The following is a 19,172-nucleotide window of genomic DNA, read 5'->3' as shown; positions in this document are numbered from 1 at the left end:
GGACTCGCCATTATATTTATGACGTTCGCTCTCGTGACAGCGAACGTCGTGAAAAAAAGGCTCAAAATTGTACGTGATGTTCCATCGACCGTAATTTTGTTTTGTTAGAATCAAGCATTGATGGATCTTCCGAGTCACGCATAAACGACAATATATTTCGTTTCCTTATTATTTCTATTATTTTACTTGATTTGTAATTAATTATGTAAATAGATTCTCGGACACAGATGCGAACTAGCAGATCCATATATGAGATAGTGAAATAATTTTCATCTTGCAAAATATAATTAATACCTTCAACAATTAATATATCTTATGGGAGAAAACAATGAGTAACTTTCACATATATTTCTAAGTCGAAGATTAGTCTCGGAGCGAGGATGTGTCGATTCCGTTTTCGTTCGCGAATTATATCGAAAATAATACGCTCGGTATCCAGCGGCGATGCCGGTCGAACGAGTCAATCGGATGAATCCAGCGGCGCGGCTCGCGCGCCAGGGCAAGGGATACGAAATTAATAGTGTCTATACGCGGGAACAAGACGAGAGCGAGGGCATTATCGTCCCTCGTTTGGGCATTGGGAGCGTGTAAAGGCATGATGCAGAGCCGAAGCGGTCGCGGTCCAGCTCAAAGCGACGATCCACCATTGCCGGACACGCCAGGGGCGCAACAGCTTGATACATCGTTACACGCTGTTCCTTCCATGTGCCCTTCTGCAACATCTCTCCCTCCGTTCCCCCTTTTCCTCCCTACTGTCTCTCTCTCTGTATACTCTCTCTCACACCACTGTGCTCTGCTGCCTCTCCGCATCCCGTTGTCTCGTTCCCGCTGTATCGGTGCGCACTGTGTTGTTCCCCTCGACCACCCCCTGCTCGAACTAAACCCAAAGCCGACGCCGACGCGGCTCTAATACGATCTCACGATCGACGGCACCGTGTGAGCCGTAAAGCTCGGTTTACAACGAGAGAAGAGGCAGCCGCCTACGCGACCGAGCCGATCTTTAAATCGCGCCGAACGTGTTTTGCATTTTGCATCGAGATCGAGATGAAAAAATCGGAAGATTCATCTTAATTCCCTGTGCTGCGTAATTTTACATTTTTTATATAATTATATATTTTAATGAAAAAATTACCCCCGGTATAACAAAAATATAGTTTTTTTATTATGCTCTATGTGTATGTAAACTATCATATATATAAGGTGTTACTTAATTTTTATCTCTCAATCGAATAAGAATAAAGTAGAATTTTCATAACACAATGCACGTGCGACTACGTACATACATAGAAGAATCTTTTCGGATAGCGAAGAATGCCGTGCACGTAGAACCGGTTGGCGAAGAACGCGAATCCCCATCGGACGGTAGTCGCAAGACGCGAGAAATTACGCGAGAGAAAAGAAGAAAGAGAAAACGATGCCAGTGAAACGGTGACACGAGCACGTATTCAGGAAATATACGAGACAGGGAACGACTGTTGTGAAGTTAAAGGCGATCACACACGGAATCATCCGCGAATTTTTCTGTTTGATGCGGATTAAAGCTGACAATAAATGAGAAAATAAAAGAATCTACATGTACAAATACCCTATAAGTTTTTTGATTTTTGACAACTTTATAATTTATTTAGAGCCATTTAGAAAAATTATTTTATAATCTCTATCGATATCAGGCTCCACTAATGAATTACAAAATTAATTGTTAAATTAAATCAGCCTGATTGACGTTGTGCTGCAATATTTATATTTGGCAATGATTTTTATATTATGCACTTGTTTGCATATAATACTTTAGAGAAACATATGGCAAGTATTACATCTCGTTGTCATTCTGACTCAGAACAATATCACTTATGAGATATTATATGGATATAAATATTAAAAATCTTCAAACTATTAATAATAGATAAAATATTGATAATAAATAATTTTAATTAATTATTTTTTAGTTTTATTAATATATTTTTAGAAGATACACAATGTTTCAGAGATACAAACGAGTAAAATAAATTAGTAGATTAACATTAATATATATCAATTAAGACATTATTTTATTGTTGAGAATTTAAGAAGATCAATGATGTGTACACATTTATTTACTACGCTTGTAGAAAATGCTCGAAATTACATAGACGATATATTTGCGTATTTAAGTACATGTACGAAAGAAAGTCGAGTAAAAGTCATAAATCTCCGCGGTAAGAAATTCAATGACAGCTCGACATGTAATTTTATACCTCGAAATGCGATGTGCGACATCTAAACCACCGAAAATTGTGAAAAAAGTATCGGCATATCTAGTTTCAGCTCGGTCTCACTTTTTGTTTACCTATTGAAGACCCGAGACCTAGCCGGTGCTCGCTCGCCGAGCGTGCCATATAAGGAATAAGAGATAAGATAAGAGCGAGAGAGATGCGAGAAAAAGTCGCTCGAGCTCGAGTGCACATGGCCTCGAATGAAAAAGAATGAGATATAAGAAGAAACGAAAAGGATAGAAGAGATGAAAATCCGAAATGCGATGTTTCGTCAATAAAACGAGATGTTCTGCGAGTGAATAAATTTCGATTTTTCTATTCGATTACTTCGAGAAATGATCGCAACTTTACGCTACTATATCTTTCACACAATTCTTTATAGAAACATTAACAAGTATTGCACTTCAAATGTTACTCTTTAATTGCAAGATGTAGTTATTAAAACATTTTTATTTATTTTGCATTGCTATTTTTTGAGAAAAGTCCTCACACACATCCACATTCACACATATAATAGGAGAAGAAAAACAGAGAGAGATACATGTATAACTATTTAAATTCGAATTATTCCAATTCAAAATCATATTCACTTTTTTACTTTTATGTGTAATAAACTTACAAGAAATAAACAAGACTCTTGATCAAAATCTCATATTTCTTTAAAAAAATATGTTGGTAAAATTTATATCTCACATACATAATATATATTATATATATTATATGTATATATTATGTATGTATAAAATAATTCTTCTAGATGGCTAAATAAAGTTGTCAAAAATTATATCCATATAATTTTACGATTTACATCGATTATTATTAATCTTAGTGATTTAAAAACGCGTTTCAAGAGCGAACACGAGAAATTACAAATCCAGCATCAGACAACAGAGATGTAGCCGATAGAATAACATTGGCGAGCTCAGGGTCAAGATAGAGCACGCGCGCGGAGTTATGTGAACACGACTTAAAGCACCCCAGAGTCTTTCGCAGGGACATCGAAGACATGCCGCTGTTCGCTGCTTTATGGAGGCATCAATTACTTTAATATTCGCGGCCGTAACATCCCAGTGCAAACGCACACACGTGCCGCATAGTCAGCATGCTATTGCGGGTCGCGGTAGGTGTCAGCGGTCATAAAGTCAGCGCGCAGCCAAATGACGCTTTCGAGCATCCTCGATGCCTCTTCGTAACGCGATCGGCGGGATCGTGAAACACCGATCAAATTATAATGATGTTCGCTATGAAAGAGAGAGCAAGTGCACGCGCTTAATGACGCCGTAAAGAATCGCACGCTCGTACGAAGCAGCCGTGTATTTGACCTCTGTAAAATTATCAGCCCATATTTTCAGAATTTCAGATAGAATTCTAGCTCTTCTTCAAATAATTCTTGGTATATTTAAAAAATAATTAAATTAGATTGACTGATGATTAAATAGGAATCTAAAGAATTTTACAGTATTGTTATATAAAAAAATTGGACGTAATTCGTTATTCTATTCAGAAGATTTGAGTTCTAATACATTTTATATATAACTCTTAAGACGCTGTCCAGAGTGCCTTCAAGAAAATGCCAGAGATTGTTGAAGGAAAATTTTACACGCAGGGAATTGGAAAATTTCCGTACGAGAAACGAAACATTGTAGCACGCGAGAAATGGAAAAGACCTATCCTAATCGAATTCTAATTTCGCGCAGAATGAACACGTGTTTCGATATCGACACGCCCGCGACGAAATTGATCGCGGGAGTCGCGGCTATAAAATCGATTATCGATTCACGGCGATCATCCACGTAATTGCAACGTTCGACTTCGTCTAATGCGAAACGATGATGAATGGGTGTCGTTGAACGGCGGAAGAGAAAAGAGACCGCGCTCTCGGAATTACGAAAGGCGGGGAATAGCGCTCTAATGCAAATTGCGACTCGCGGCGGCGGCATTTAATCGATCGCTCGAGCATGTACGGTGCTGAGGTCGAGACTGGACGCTCGTTGAAGTGACGTCGAGTGGTGTCGTCGGGGTCGGTCAATAAGAAGCGTATCTATCTCTTCCGAGCGGCGTCAATTACTTTAATGGCAGCGATCATAATGCCAACGATAGCAAGCGCTCGTGAGCCAGTGTCAGCGCTCGTAAAACGTAGTGGCGGCCAATAAACGAGCGTTCCCGTGTCTCTTTGTAACGTAATCGCGAGGTCAGATAACGCGTCGTCGCGATTATGTTAAAAGTGGCCGCTTAAGCTCGTATATACACACATTCATAGATATATGAATGTACATATATAAAATTATTATACTGACGTTGGCTCTTCATAGATTCATTATATATATAATGTATTATGTGTGTATATTTATATTAAAAGATATATATATTCAAACAAACCCACAAAAAACCGAGGAATAATGTCAAAGTAATAATTTTATTTTAATGCAATATCATATATTTTTTTTAGATTATCATAATTTTATGTTTTTATGATATTGATTTATGACTTTTATCAATCAGAATCTCTATTCTCATAAAATTATGCCTCGAGATGTATAGTGATTTCGCTGTATGTAAACATGCATCCACAATGCTTACATCGCTAAAAGCAATTACTAATGATAAGTGATGCTAATCGAAACCAATCAAAACGTCGAGCATGTTACCGAGATGCACGTAGAGAATAAGCATACGACAGTAAATGTCAACTAAAGATGTTTCATAAGAGACAAATATTCACGCATGCAAATCACTGTTTATTTTATAACGTTATTACATTACCTATGTCCAGACTTTGATTAGATATTTATGATAGTGGCTACATCAGATCTGTATCTCAAAATTGTTATATTCTAATAATTGATGATAAAAGAAAGCGCGTATATTTCTATTTCACTTTCACGCAACTTGATTGGGATGTAAGCCGAAATTTTTAAGCACAAGCATAGCTAGATATATTCATGTAGATTTTATACAGATATTTTATATGTAAAACAACGACATTGCTAATTCGTAGTTATATTAAAAATCAAAATGATATAACATGCATGATATGTAAAAATTAAAATTTAATTAAGTCGTAAAAAACATATTCTCTCGATTGTCACATTTTATATTAGCATATCCCGGCCATTAAACTAGGAGACATTTTACGTTTGTCAACGCGATGGAGGACAATTCAAAGTGAGTGGTGACAGGCTCTTCCCAACAGTCTATTGTTAGTATCGCTGACGAATGCAACGTTGTTAGAGTGCCCCTTTGACGGATATAGTCATATGGTTTGCGTTAAGTATTCACAACATTGTGTGTATGCGCATGCATTCCCACAGGCCTCGTATGTCGCTTGGAAACGCGCAAACGCGCCGCAATGTGTCTTATTGCAGAGAAAAAAAATTGCACGACATACTCCCCCTCCTTTGTGCTTATGACATTTACGGGATCTCACCGCGATCGACGCAACTTATTTGCGGCGCGCACAAGAATAACGATATTATATAACCGGGAAAAGATTTCTACCGCTATATACATATATGTATATATACACAATAAAGAATTCGCGCGTATCGTTCTATGTTAGTTTATGTCGACAGTTGAAAATACATGGTTCTCTCAGTCGCGGCACGCGAGCAGAACTTAATTAAGCCGCGCGGCTTTTAGGTCGCGCGCGAGAGCGAAAGATTATAGGAGCGCGATTACAAATAAGAAACGCGATATCGCGTTACGGTCGATCGGTTAAAAATTATTCGCCTTTTTCTATCTAAGTATTTTATGCGGAAAAAAGCTCTCGAAGTAATCTCGTCGACATGATTGCGCGTTTAAATCAAACTAACGTATGATGATACGTGGGGAAAAAATGGATCATCTTGTCATCGCAGAGACTATATCGAAAAAAATACGATATTAGTTAAAAAATATTGATATTTTATCTCATGTAGGATGTGCATATCAGAGAGAGTCTATAAAAATAATTAATATAATAATTAATATGATGTAAAAATTATTTTTATATATCCAGTTGCAGAGTTACCTCATTTCAAGATAATAAAATTGCTATTAGCTATTTAATCATTTTTATTCTTAATTAGAAGAAAGTTAAATTTGGCAGCCATTAATTTCTCGTCATGTTTGATAACTAATAATTAATATTGAAATAAAAAAAACCCGGTGGAGAATTTTTTTTTGGAATCCACTTTTTCCGTGCCATAATATTGGCTATTTCGTTTTCGTATTTCTGCTAAAAAAAAAAATAAAAAACGAAACGTCAGCCGTCGACAGTCGCATGATAGGGCGCGTGCGCGCCGAAACCGCAGGCCTGCAGCCGGTCGCTAATTATTTATTTTTCGTTATGCCCTGTTTCTAACGTGGGGTGACGACATCCTCCTTTTAGTCATGGTATGCAATATGTCTGATCTTCACGATCGAATATCATTATACCTTTCTATCAGCGCAACCGAGATTGATCACATTTTTCTTCACTTTCGTCTGCCTCATCAACATAATAATAATATCAATTTTTTTTCGATACTTTAATAAATTAATATTATTAGCTTGCAATCTAATCCTCTTCGAACGAGAAATGTGGAAATGTAATAAGAGATTTGTTTATGCGTAGTTTATCGAAGCGGCCCGTAATACGCGTCATATTTTACGTTGAAATTAATTAACTTCGCGTCTTCAATTAGCATTACAAGCTCGGAGAAAAATGAAAAGAAACGTGGCAATGAGAAACCACCGCTGGAGAGATGAAACGGGACGCGCCCGTTTAAGCGTCGAAGGGGGAACGTGAGGAGTTAAATGCCCGCCATTAATTATTCATGCGTTACAAAGTGACACTTACCAACACACGCGCGCGATTATTACTCGCACGTGGAGTGATTAGCGAGCGACGTAGCAGACTGTCTCGTGTCATTGAGATCCCGAGTGTTTTGCGGCTAACTAGAAACGCGCTTTTTATTGCGCGTCAACCGTCGTTAAGAGAGATAAAAACGCATCCGCACAAGATATACAAATGTACCTGCATCCACGCGAGCACTGCATAATGTATTTGTCTATATCGAAGAGTCGCGCCGCGTTTCATAGACGGTATATACTTAAACGGCTTTATGATCCAGAAAACTCGAGCGCCGAGGGCAACATTCCGAGGAGATTCCCCCGGGTCGTCGTTACAGAACGCGGGGGTCCGTGACGCGCTGCGAATATAAACGGGGCCCGATGGTGAACAACAAACGCCGTTGTCTAGCGTGTTTGCCGACGATGAAAAGCGTGCAATGGCGATCAAAAATGTGAGCCGACGACGGCTCGTTTCCTCGACGATACGAGACGAATCGCCGCCGCAGCGCCATGTGTTGCGCTCAATTGGACGCCCTTCAGGTAGAAAAACGCACCGGCGTGTCCGGCTCGCGCACGCATCTGGCGAGCGGAACCCGCTTCGGGGCGTCGCGGGCCCCTCCGAGACATCGGAGACGTGCAAACGTATTTCTTTCTTTTCCTCTCGTGGTCCCACTAGGATCTTCTCTCGCCGGTGCCCTCCCGCCCCTTTTTATTTCCACTTTCGTCCGTATAACGTGTGGTCGCGCGACGTTATTCGCAAATTGACGCGGTTTCGCGTTTTAAACCCGACTGATGTATAGACGTGTCGGCAGGGTTATAAACTTAATGATCGATGAGGGACAAATCGCAGAGAAAAAACCGCCGTCGCGATTTGCATTCGTGCCACGCGACGGAATAAGTTTGCTCGCGAGAATGCGGATGCGGCTTCCTTTGAGCGAGTTTTTGTATCCATATACTTGGAATATTTTACGTGTCATAACACTCATAACGCGCTTATATTTTTTTCACGTAAGAAATATCTTTTTAAGTATATTGTAGAGAGAACACTATGCATAAATTTTCATATTATTCACACACGTATTAAAAAATAATTACAAGAATACTCGTTATTTTAGGAAAAAAATGTCTGTTACAAAATTATTCACGCCAAATCTACGATGAAAAATTATACCGTTGTCTATATTCCTTTTAATCTTTTATTCTCAATAGTTTGAGTTTCGCGATATTTAAATAATATCGGGATTATGATTTTTCAATACAATTTTTAATACAAACAAGAAAAAATTGCCATATTATTATAATAAAAAATAAATAATTTAAAATATCTGTGAAATGTATTATTTAATCTTTTCTATATTTCTTGCGTATTTTTATCTATCATCTATGTTAATACATAAAAATGTTACGTGACTTTAAATAATACACGTGCACGCGTATATTTCCTGTTAACAATGTCATCGTATGCAGTAGCAGATGGAATAATGTAGTTTTTTTGCTGATAGTATAATGGAAAATTATTCGAATAAAAATTACCCTATGATATTTCATCAAGACTACTTATTAAACTAGTTTTTCCTCGTGTGACTACTATCGTGGAATGATCTACGATTATATTCTAACCGAGAGGAAGTACTTATCTTTAGTTATCAAGAAATAATTGTCGCAATTAGCATTTATATATACATACGCAATGTTGACGCTTATATTGCTAGTGTTATCGAAACAGTAAAATATAACGTAATTTAAAATTACAAAAACTAATATCACAAATTTTCATTGTGTGTATATGTGCAGTAATTTTCTTCGATAAATTTTAAAATTGTGGAGCTCTCTAAATCTCATTCTCAGAAACGAAGTCGGCGAGTCGTAACTCGCGACAAACAGCGAAGAAAATAAGGAATGTCCCACGCTATCGCGACATCGATCACTTTGCTCGGTCTGGCGCAGGTGCGCGACTTCCCGGTCGCGAAATTTATAGACTGATTCGCGCCTTCGAGTTTTGCGAGCCGACGCGACTCCGTCGTAAGATCGGGCACGCGGTAAGCGGAAAACGGAGCCGAAGGGATCGGCTTCGATTCAATGCCCTTATTCGTTGCGGTCGTACGTTACTGAGCGTTATCTCGATACAGGTGCGTGCCCGCGGAAGATGAACGCGGTCGTTAAGCGGGACGAAACGGTATGCTGATGAGGGAAGCGGAGTTGCAACACGGTTCTTGCGGAGGAGAGGACTTGCGGCTTGGTGAAGACGCGACGATAGTTTCTTGCGCCTAGTTCGGTCGCTCCGTTTTAGAACGATCACGCCGATATCGCAAACGGAACACGCGTTTCTAGAACAGAATGCTCTTATTACAGTGCATTCGTTTGCATTCAAGTACAGAAGAAAATAAAGTGTTCTATGTAGGTAATATAATAATAGTCAAATTAAAATCAAGTACATACTTTAATTGTGATGGTTATAACTTTATCAAATATTTTTCTAGTTATAAGTTTTGCAAGGTTTATTTTTCAGCAAAAAAATTGAAAGAACATTATTATTTAATCTATTACCTATATCAAGCTTTTAATTTTTCAACTTATATACATTTAATATTGTGCATATATTTTTATATATTCTATTTATTAAATATATTGAGATTGCTCTTTAATTATGCTTTAAGTTAAATTTCTATCAAGATAAATTCAGTTATAAAAAATTAAAGGTATTTAATCAATCTTATATTGTTAATATGAATAATTTATGAATATATATTACAATCGATAAAAAAAGATAATTTGTGAGACGAAAAATGCGTACCAAACTTGAAAATAAAGGCGTTGAAAGTACAATCATGATATCGGCACAAATTAAGATCGTCAAGCAGGTATTTCTCGCGGAACGTTTCGCCGCGTGATACCCAAAGCTAATGCATTTCTCATACTTTCCGCGAGCGAACGAGCGATAGATCTCTCGCGGAGAGTGAGTCACGCCTAACCGATCGACGCCGATCCTTACGATAAAGGCCGTTCGTGTGAAACTCTTTAAGCGTTAAATTCCTCTACAAATACATCGCAATTCGTACAACAAACACAAACGAAATCCGTTCGAATCGGCTGTTGCGCCCCCCGAAACCTATCGTTTCACGAAGCCACCAGTTGAATCGTTCTCGCATCATAAATTTGAGAAACGCGACGAAAGTGCCATAAAACGAAAGAAGCGAGGGCTAATCCGGCCCTCGTCGAAAACTGCGCGAACTAAATCGGCAAGTTCGACGAGCCTAATCGTCGCCTCGTAAATTAATGCGGCCGCTTAACTGAAATTTCGAACGATATTTATCCCCGATTTGCTCGCTCTCTCTCTCTCTCTCTCTCTTTGGGCCGGCGATAAATTATAAGAAAGGGCGGATTACGTCATAATGGACGCCGAGCACGCGCATCTGTTTTACGAGCGCAGTGTTACGGTAATCGTCGAGCGAACCGACCGACCCATCCGCCATCCCGGCCGCGTTTTCCGCTTATAAATTGGTCGAACTCTCAATGAGTCCTGTATCACTCCACGAGCCGGGAAAAGAGGGAAGAGAGGGAAAGGGGGCTTTCATTTCGAGGGACGGCGAAAGGGTGCGCAGAGTCCTTCCCCGAGGGGCAGAACCACAGCCGCGATGCGTGTAATCACTGTAATTTCGGCCAGGGCGCAATTTTTGGCCCGGGCGATCGCGACGTCTCGTCCGATTTCATTAACCCTTCATTCCGGCCCCGCAATTTCAATTGCAGTTCCGTACACAATGTCTTACGGAAGCAAAAAATCGTGGGAAGCGAGAGCTGTGGTAAAATATCATCTTTAAGTTTTCTTTAAGTCTTCTGTTATTCAGATAATAAAATTATGTCAAAAGATGGAATAAATAATTTTTGGACTGACGTCCTATTATTACTCTTACACTATGTATGTATATGTTAATATGATTAATAGAAAAGTAAAATTATTTATTTGATATCATGACACGATTGAAAAACTACTCTGATTTATTATTCATCTTGATGTTAAAAAAATTAAAATCAGAGAACGAGTTCATTAAAACGCTAATAAAAAAAACTGTTTTTATTTATACCTATTTATTGTAGTAAATGTATCGAGATATATAAAATATAATAATTGTAATACTGAAAAGATTAATGCCAGTTTATCTTCACGATGTATCTTTACGTTGCAATGATTTCTACACACTGAGAAAAAAATACTGTTGAATCAACAACATTTTTGTAGTTAAATTTTATTTTATTAATTCAATGATATTATTAATCTAATCAAATTCTGACGTATTTGATTAGATTAATAATATCATTGAATTAATAACATAAAATTTAACTACAAAAATGTTGTTGATTCAACAGTATTTTTTTCTCAGTGCATGTACTTTTTTGCTTGTAATCTTTTTTCTACGCAACGATTCCGTTTAGTAATACAATTTTTAATCGAGAAATGTTATTTGAAGAAACTAGATTTTCAAACTTGGACGAAAAAGAATTATTTTCTTAATTATGTAGAAGCTAGCTGACCCTAGTCACAAAGAGAAAAAGCAGAATATTTTATATTTTATGATTTTAACATATGCATATATGTTTGTTATATACATATATATACACGCGAATCAATTTTTCATCATTTTGTATATTTTATATTTTGTTAAAATCGATAGAGAAAAATCGAGCGACATTTCGGAAATCGTAAAATATGATTAATTTTTATTTGTTCTCCATCCGTATAGGATGTATTAATATAACGCTGTATATTATATATCGGATCGACGTGGGGGGTATACAGAAGATTAAGAAATTTCGACGATTTACGATCGCGCGGATACAGTAATGCGTAGTTCGCACGAAATAGAAGGTACAACATACTGGGCAGCGTATTCGGATATCTCATTCCCCTCTCGGCGATGATTCGTAAACGCCGGCGGACAAAAAATGAAATTTCTTTTGTGCCCGCCTACGTCGTCGTCATCGTTGATACGCGCGCGATACTATCTCCATTCTCCGATTACCGATCTTATCGAGGCGCAATAAGATCGCGCGATCACGGTACGAACGCGATATTCTCGCTTTCGTCACAGGGGTATTGTTCCTTTAATAAGTGCCACACCGTTCCGAATAATCGCATAATCCAATACGAGGTACATAACTAATGCGGAATCGACGCAATTTCTCTTTTCGCAATCTTAAAAAAATATAAAAATGAGCAATGTAATTTCAATGAGCATTATATTCAATTTCTGCCAAACCGAAAAAGCTTTCAAACGATGAAAGACTGCGAATTATCAGATGTGGGAACAACTCAACAATCTCTTTAACATTCATGACTTTAAGACACAAGAATAGACAGCCTCCTTATTATGACTTGCTGTTGATTACCATAGAGATTAAAGTGTGGATTCTGAAGTACTGTCATATATGATAGAAAACGATAACGAGAGAGAGAGAGAGAGAGAGAGAGAGAGAGAGAGAGAGAATACACATGCACAAGTTGTATTATTTATTATAGATGAATGGTATATAACATCGCCATGTGAATTTTATTTTCGAATATTTATAATTAGCAAAACGTCGAAGTGACAATTAACTTCAATGTTATATTTCGAGCTAAAACAATAGATTTCAAATTGTTTAATTCGCGCTCGTAAAAATTGCAGCGAACTTATTGTCAAATGAAATTTAAGAACGAGATAAATCGAAGCATATTTATAACTTATTGTTAACGAAACGTCAAAATGACAACCAACTTCAATTTTATATTTCCAGCCAAAACAATAGATTTCAAACTGTTTAGTTCGCGCTCGTAAAAATTGCAGCGAACTTATTATCAAAAATGATATTTAAGAACGAGATAAATCGCGAAACATAATTATTATTATTTGGCATAAGGATACTTATAATTAGCAAAACGTCAAAATGACTACTAGCTTTCAATTTTATATTTCCAGCTAAAACAAATAGATTTCGAACTGTTTAATTCGGATTCGCAAAAATTGCAGTAAACTTATTGTCAAATTATATTTAAGAATGATACAAATCGCTCATTTATTATCTGACATAAAGATAATAATTTAACAAATGTCGAAATGATAATTAACTTCAATTTTATATTTCCAGCCAAAACAAAGATTTCAAACTGTTTAAATCGCGTTCGCAAAAATCGCAGCGAACTTTTTGTTAAATTACATTTAAGAATGACACAAATCGCGAAGCTTAATTATTATCTGACAAAGATATTTATAATTTAACAAAATGTCAAAAAGACAATTAACTTCAATTTTATAGTTCGAGGCGAAATAATATATTTCAAACTGTTTAACTCGCGCTCGCAAAGACTGCGACAAACTTGTAAAATAATATTTAAGAACGAGATAAATCGCGAAGCGTAATTATTCGACACAAGGAAATAAAAGGGGGGAAAACTTACAGGCATAGGCGGATGCAGCCCCCGGAACGCGGTGCTGCTCCACTTACGCTGCCTAGCCGGATGATAGTGGCTTCTGTTGTAGACGCTGTTGTTCTGCTGATGATGATGATGATGATGTTGGTGATGATGATGGTGATTGCCGTACGACGAGCGCATGGTGGGTCGGAAAGCCGGGTACGGCACTCCAGGGTTGGCGTGTTGAAAGTCTCCGGCGTCGAAGCGGTGATGATGCTCCTGCAGGAAGCCGTCGTTGGGGATCGGCGGCATCCTGCCGTAGGCGTGCGACACCGGTTGCTCGTGACCGTCGGCGATTTTGCCGATCGGCCCGTCCGGGGAGGGACGTCCGGTCGGGAAGGACGCCGGCATCATGGTCGGATGATGATGATGATGCCCGTAGAAGGATGGAAAGCCGAAAGAATTTGGCAGTCCCACGGGACGATATCCTGGTGGCTGACACTGTCCGAGAGCATCCGGGACGTATCCCGGCTTCTTGTCGCTGTAGCGATAACTATCGTTGCCCGGTTGCCGCTGATAATCCTCCCGGAGTTCGCCCTTAACTTCTACGCCGGCCTCCGTGGGCTCGGGCATCTCGACCTTAATCCTCACGCCGTCGTTCCTGTCCACGACGGGCTCGCTCTTGATCGCGAAACCGGAAGGCGATCTCGCCGGAGGACTCGTCGCGCCGGAGTCCTCGTCGCAGCCACCCACGCTGCCCTGCTGCATCCTCGGGGATTCACGCGTCGACGCCGCGGCGGCGTTCCTCGACCAGCCTCATCGTCTTGTCGAGCTGATGAAAGGGTCGTCGAGTTGCGAGATTATTGTCGTCGTTAATTATTGTCGTCGATCGATCGCGGCGAGTCGCCGGTTGTCAATTGCGGAATTGCACGAGGAAGGCGAGACGAGAGATCCTGACGTCGTGAGCGGATGACAGGGAAATCGCGTAGATTCCGGGACGACCTTGAATTGTTCTCGCGATTCGGAGGAGTCGTATCACATAATCTCGCGCAAGTGCGAGAATCCTGTCAACGTCGAGGTGTGCATTCGACGCGTGCTGCAGGCGCATAGCTGACGTAGTTCCGGTACATGTATACGTCTTATTCCCCGTGTACCGTGGGAGCTTTCCTCTCCTTGAAGAATTTCCGCGTGGAAACGCGAGCCGTCACGCACCACGCACACGCACACGCACAAACACGAGCACGCACACGCGTGCGAGTCGTCTCCCGGAACGGGGCGTCGTCCGCGTTGGACGCGTGGATTTTGGTCGCGTGGAGGGGAGGGTAAGGGCGGCGTGACAAGTTTCCGTGTCACGTGTCCACCGACCTTAAGCCCCGCCTACGATTCCGATTTTCTCTCCTTGCCGGATCGTTACCTGGTCCTCTGGGTACCGACGATCCTCTCCCGTCATTCGTCGAAAATCCGCGAGCAATCTCGCGTGTGGGTGAGACCGAGATCCTTACGAGAGTTTTAGGTCGCGTGGGATCGGGGGGGGAAAAAAAAAGATATCGTCACGCACTCTTCGCCGAAAGCAATGTCAATTCCTCGCGCTTGTCCTCTTCCCCGTCGCCCTCTCACCCTCGTTTGTCCACCACCATCTCTTCTTCTCTCCTCTCCACCTCCACCACTTCCTCCGCCTCCCTCTCCTCTTCTGCGACAAACCACCGAGCGTGAAGCACCACGCGAACACCGGACGCGCGATTGGCGCGTTTTCTTGCCGCTACCGCCGGCGCGAGAACTCTTTACGGTACACTGCCTCGAGAACGCGTCGCGAATCTCCCGCGCGGAACCACGTTAAGTACCGGACTGGTACGGTTTTGCGCCCTTGCGCGACGAGCGCGTTTCCGCGGGGACGGGAACGTGTGCGCGATCTGCGCCTGTGTCTGTGTGCGCTGTTCTCGCACGAAGAAGACACCCCGCACCCACGATACGCTCGTCGACGTCGAATATAAACTCGCGCGCAATTATCACGAGCGACGAAGAGATGCTGTCGTTCGCGGCGCGAAACACGCAACGGGGCCCGATACGCAAAGGAAGGCCGGCGGCCTCGGTCGAGCTGATCGCGTACGTACGAGTTTCGTTCCACGCAGCGTGGAACTCTTGGCGGAGGTGCGCGGCGGCCACCACCAGACGGCGGAAACGCGCGAAGCCGCCCGAATGTTGTCGAGCGTCGATATTTCTCTCTCTTCTTCCTACCTACCTACCTACCTATCTGCAGACTACTCACAACAGCCGCCTCCCGCCTTCTGCGAACGACTACACTCGCTGCCGCCTCCGCCACCGACCAAGTAGAGTTCATCTTTTGTCAGATCGTCGGATCCTCGTCGAGAATGTCGTCTTCACGGTAAAGAAGCGTATTTTTTTTACTTTAGCAATTTTTTATGCGAAATTTCTACGACGAGTTCGAGATGAAACAACAAGCGAGATATCTCCGAAATCGAACTATTATTCTTCAAAATCGTGTGGCTTTCAAGATCGCATATAATTATGCAATTCGTACATTTGATTGATTTGAAATTTCTTTCGTTTATAATACGCAATGTTTATATTTGTCACACAATTTTGTTTAATTATTAAATCGATTAGCAAAATAATCGCAATAAAGAAATATGAAAATTGCATTGATTATATGTTACGACAAATATTTATAATATTATAGAAGTTAAAATAGATTAAAGACCCGGGCGGTGTTCATTGATCTTGAAAATATATAATTTCATTCGATTAAATACAAAATTAAATCTCTGTAAAACCGAGATTGCGCTTGTTCTGGTTAGGGTTCGAGTTGGAAACGAATCAATGCAAAATTGCATTGCAAATTCGGTTATCTATGAATCTCATGTTTCGGTGCATAGGTTCGTTATAACGTTAAGAGCATCGCTCGCGATAATTCATCGCGTTGTTGCATCGGGTCTAAATGTATCACTGAATTTATTGTCCTCGAATTTAAATTTTACGCATTTTTTTTGGCGTATGCGCATGTATGCATATGTCATGTCAATCCCTTTTTTTTTTGGCGCTACATTGCGTCGCTCGCACCGATAGTTTCAATGAGAACCGCCGGATCTGCCTGTACCGCCGCCACACGATATATCAGGTTACATATCCGTTGCGTCATGTAAATTGATACCTGTACACGCTCGTACACCGATCGGGCATTTATTTAAGCCATAAATTATCGTAATGTCGATTGGACATGCTCCTAGGTACGATTTTACTAACCAGACCGTCGGCGTTTTAACACGAACCTGTGCACGGAGACAATGAAACGCACATCGTTGCAGCTTTAAAGATCGTAACATTACACAATTTACAGACAATGTGAACTGTGCATTGAATTTTTGGCAACGGTTTCTTGCGTGAATAAAGCAAGAAACGATTTTTTAAAGTTGATGTATGCATCGAAAGAAATGGAAGCGGAAAATTGTTCGTCATTTATATTAAATTATTTATATTAATTAAATAGATTAAAGATGAATGGGACTTTTTTCGGACAAAACAATATCAAAAATCGACAGAGGGATTGTTTATATATTCTTGAAAAAATTTAATACCTAGAGTTTAATATATATATCTCTCTCTCTTTATATATTTCATGTCATGCAATGGATATGAAAAGCGAATGAAAAATTAATTATCGAACTATCGCAAATTATCGCAAGGCAAATTCTCCATCGTTGTACAAGTCGGATATCAAGAGATTAATTATTGCAAAATATTCTATGATTATCCTAATCTATTTTTAATATCTCAATATGTGCATTTCTCTCTCCCATCGTCGATATATTTCTTGGCTCATAACCGTCATGCGAATAGAATTTTTCCGAACAAGGCTTTGTAGGCTCTCTCTCCTTGTTTTGTCTCGCGTGGCAGGTAAAACGACGGCGTTGATGCCGCAGGTACGTAGAGCGAGCTTCGCCCTTTCGAAGTAGCCTATACGTGCACCCAACCGTATTGCGTTGCCGAGACAAAAGGAGCAGGAAGGACGGAACCATGGGTTCTCTCCCCCATCTCCCTCTCCCTCTCTCTCTTTCTCTCTTTCCCTCGACGTGCAGTCGATACTCGGCTTATACGACTCGCGGGGTGAATCGATGCGTGTGTGCATGCACTCTCTTCGCAGCGGGATGACTGGTGAGAGAATTCAATTTCCGTCGTCGTTATCGTGCCTCCATCTTCAGCTCGTCCAGATCATCCTCGCTGACTCCTCGTTCTTCTTCTCTCTCGCTGCCGGCGAGTAACGAGACAAAGCCTTCCCTTCGCCTGCACTCTCGTCTCGCGACCTTTCCGCCGGATGGACTGTCAAGAGCCCGCGTGTTATCGAGGCAACGCTCGATAAGGATCAGCTGATTGTGAACGACTACGCCGAGAGCGCGTGTTTAATTATACCGAGTAAATCGGACTAGATTTCGCGTCTTGCTCGCTATCGTATCAATCGATTCAGACTGTCTGATCTGAGTTTATAATATAAAAAAATAATCGAGGAAGTTCGTTCCTCGATTCGAAACATGACAGATGACAGATAACAGATGGTATTTATAGACTTTAAAATATGCTTCGTAAAAGTTATTAAAGAGAGATGAAGAGAGAACTTTGGAAAATAAAATGGCATAAGTGAGTTTGTAGAAAAGTGAAATGTCTTTAGATAGATAAACTTTCTTTAGAATTGAGAAAATCAACAGTTGATATCGCGAGCGGGAAACGATAGCGACGTATATGTATGGTAGATCAAGTTATGGTTCTTGATAAATCGATTTTACACGCGAAAATGTAGAGACGAGGACTTGTTTTGACGTTTCTAGCGCAAGAAATGGCTGTTATGCTCAGACGCTAGATACGCCAAGCTGTATCATCGTTTACAGAGTTTACGGTTTTACGATCTTAATGGACATATCGGGATCTAAAAATCACTCGCGACATCCGCGAGTCGGAGCTATCAGTTTTCTACAAGATAATGCGCGCCTTCTCTTTACGGTCACGTCGATCCATGTTCGAAACATAGCGATTACATTTTACGACCGAGCGAATATAGTCCCCGGTTACGTAATTCTGGACTGCGCTTCCCAGCTGTCCGATCGGCAGTTTAGGCAAACGCAGCCTGTTCCGGACGGTACAGTACGAAGAAAAACATAGGTCGATTTCGTATTTATATCGATCGTAGAGATAATTATTCCTCTTGCATTCGTGTTTTCATTATTTAATTATACTCTGAGTTGGACGAAAAATATCGCAGAGTTTTCTTATCTCGTTCGATATTTTTATGATGAGCGTAATCGATCAGCTGAAAAATTCGGTTTAATTTAAGTAGAAAGTTTTTTATGTAGTTTCGCAATACTCGATTAATTAAATGTTATTTCTTAATGAAAAGTATATAATAATATATTGCATATGTTTATGTTATTGGCATTTTCGAATGTCAGAATATTCGAGTATTATTCGCAATCTTTAACATCCGGATACCCGGGTAATTCGCAAGACAATCGGTAGATTGGTATCCGAGTACTCCCTAGGTATAAAAATAACCCGATTTATTTCAACAGCAGTGGCACGAACGATAATTACACAAATCTCGCGCGAGGGATGTCGGTCATTGATTTTCCCCAGGTCAAAAGATACAACATTTCGAGCAAAATTGCGCGGATGTGTAGAATGGCGAGATGTGTTCTCGCCAGGGTATACGGATC

At 40.3% G+C, this 19,172-nt stretch overlaps 2 protein-coding genes across 6 annotated transcripts in view; one reads left to right on the top strand and one right to left on the bottom strand.

Annotated features, from left to right (window-relative positions):
• The window catches only part of LOC145944898 (uncharacterized), a 242,506-nt gene extending 227,168 nt beyond the window's left edge, over positions 1 to 15,338 (bottom strand). For both annotated transcript variants that reach the window (XM_083053569.1, XM_083053570.1), the window contains exon 1: positions 13,498 to 15,338. In XM_083053569.1, coding sequence (XP_082909695.1) covers positions 13,498 to 14,220 — 723 coding nt within the window. In that variant the 5' untranslated portion in view covers positions 14,221 to 15,338. The remainder of the gene's footprint in view (positions 1 to 13,497) is intronic.
• The window catches only part of LOC145944901 (uncharacterized), a 264,706-nt gene that overhangs the window by 206,707 nt on the left and 38,827 nt on the right, over positions 1 to 19,172 (top strand). For 2 of the 4 annotated variants that reach the window (XM_083053581.1, XM_083053582.1), the window contains exon 1: positions 15,319 to 15,835. The exons of the other annotated variants lie outside the window; for them this stretch is intronic. In XM_083053581.1, coding sequence (XP_082909707.1) covers positions 15,822 to 15,835 — 14 coding nt within the window. In that variant the 5' untranslated portion in view covers positions 15,319 to 15,821. Of the gene's footprint in view, positions 1 to 15,318; positions 15,836 to 19,172 lie in introns of those variants that run through there. 4 annotated transcript variants of the gene reach the window in all.

The sequence above is a fragment of the Prenolepis imparis genome, unplaced genomic scaffold, assembly GCF_030444845.1.
Source record: "Prenolepis imparis isolate NDT839.2.m4 unplaced genomic scaffold, iyPreImpa1.0 SCAF_13, whole genome shotgun sequence".
In the NCBI taxonomy this organism is placed as follows: Eukaryota; Metazoa; Arthropoda; class Insecta; order Hymenoptera; family Formicidae; genus Prenolepis; species Prenolepis imparis.
The sequence above is the reverse complement of the archived record's forward strand: the minus strand, read 5'-3'. Positions and strand labels throughout refer to the sequence as shown.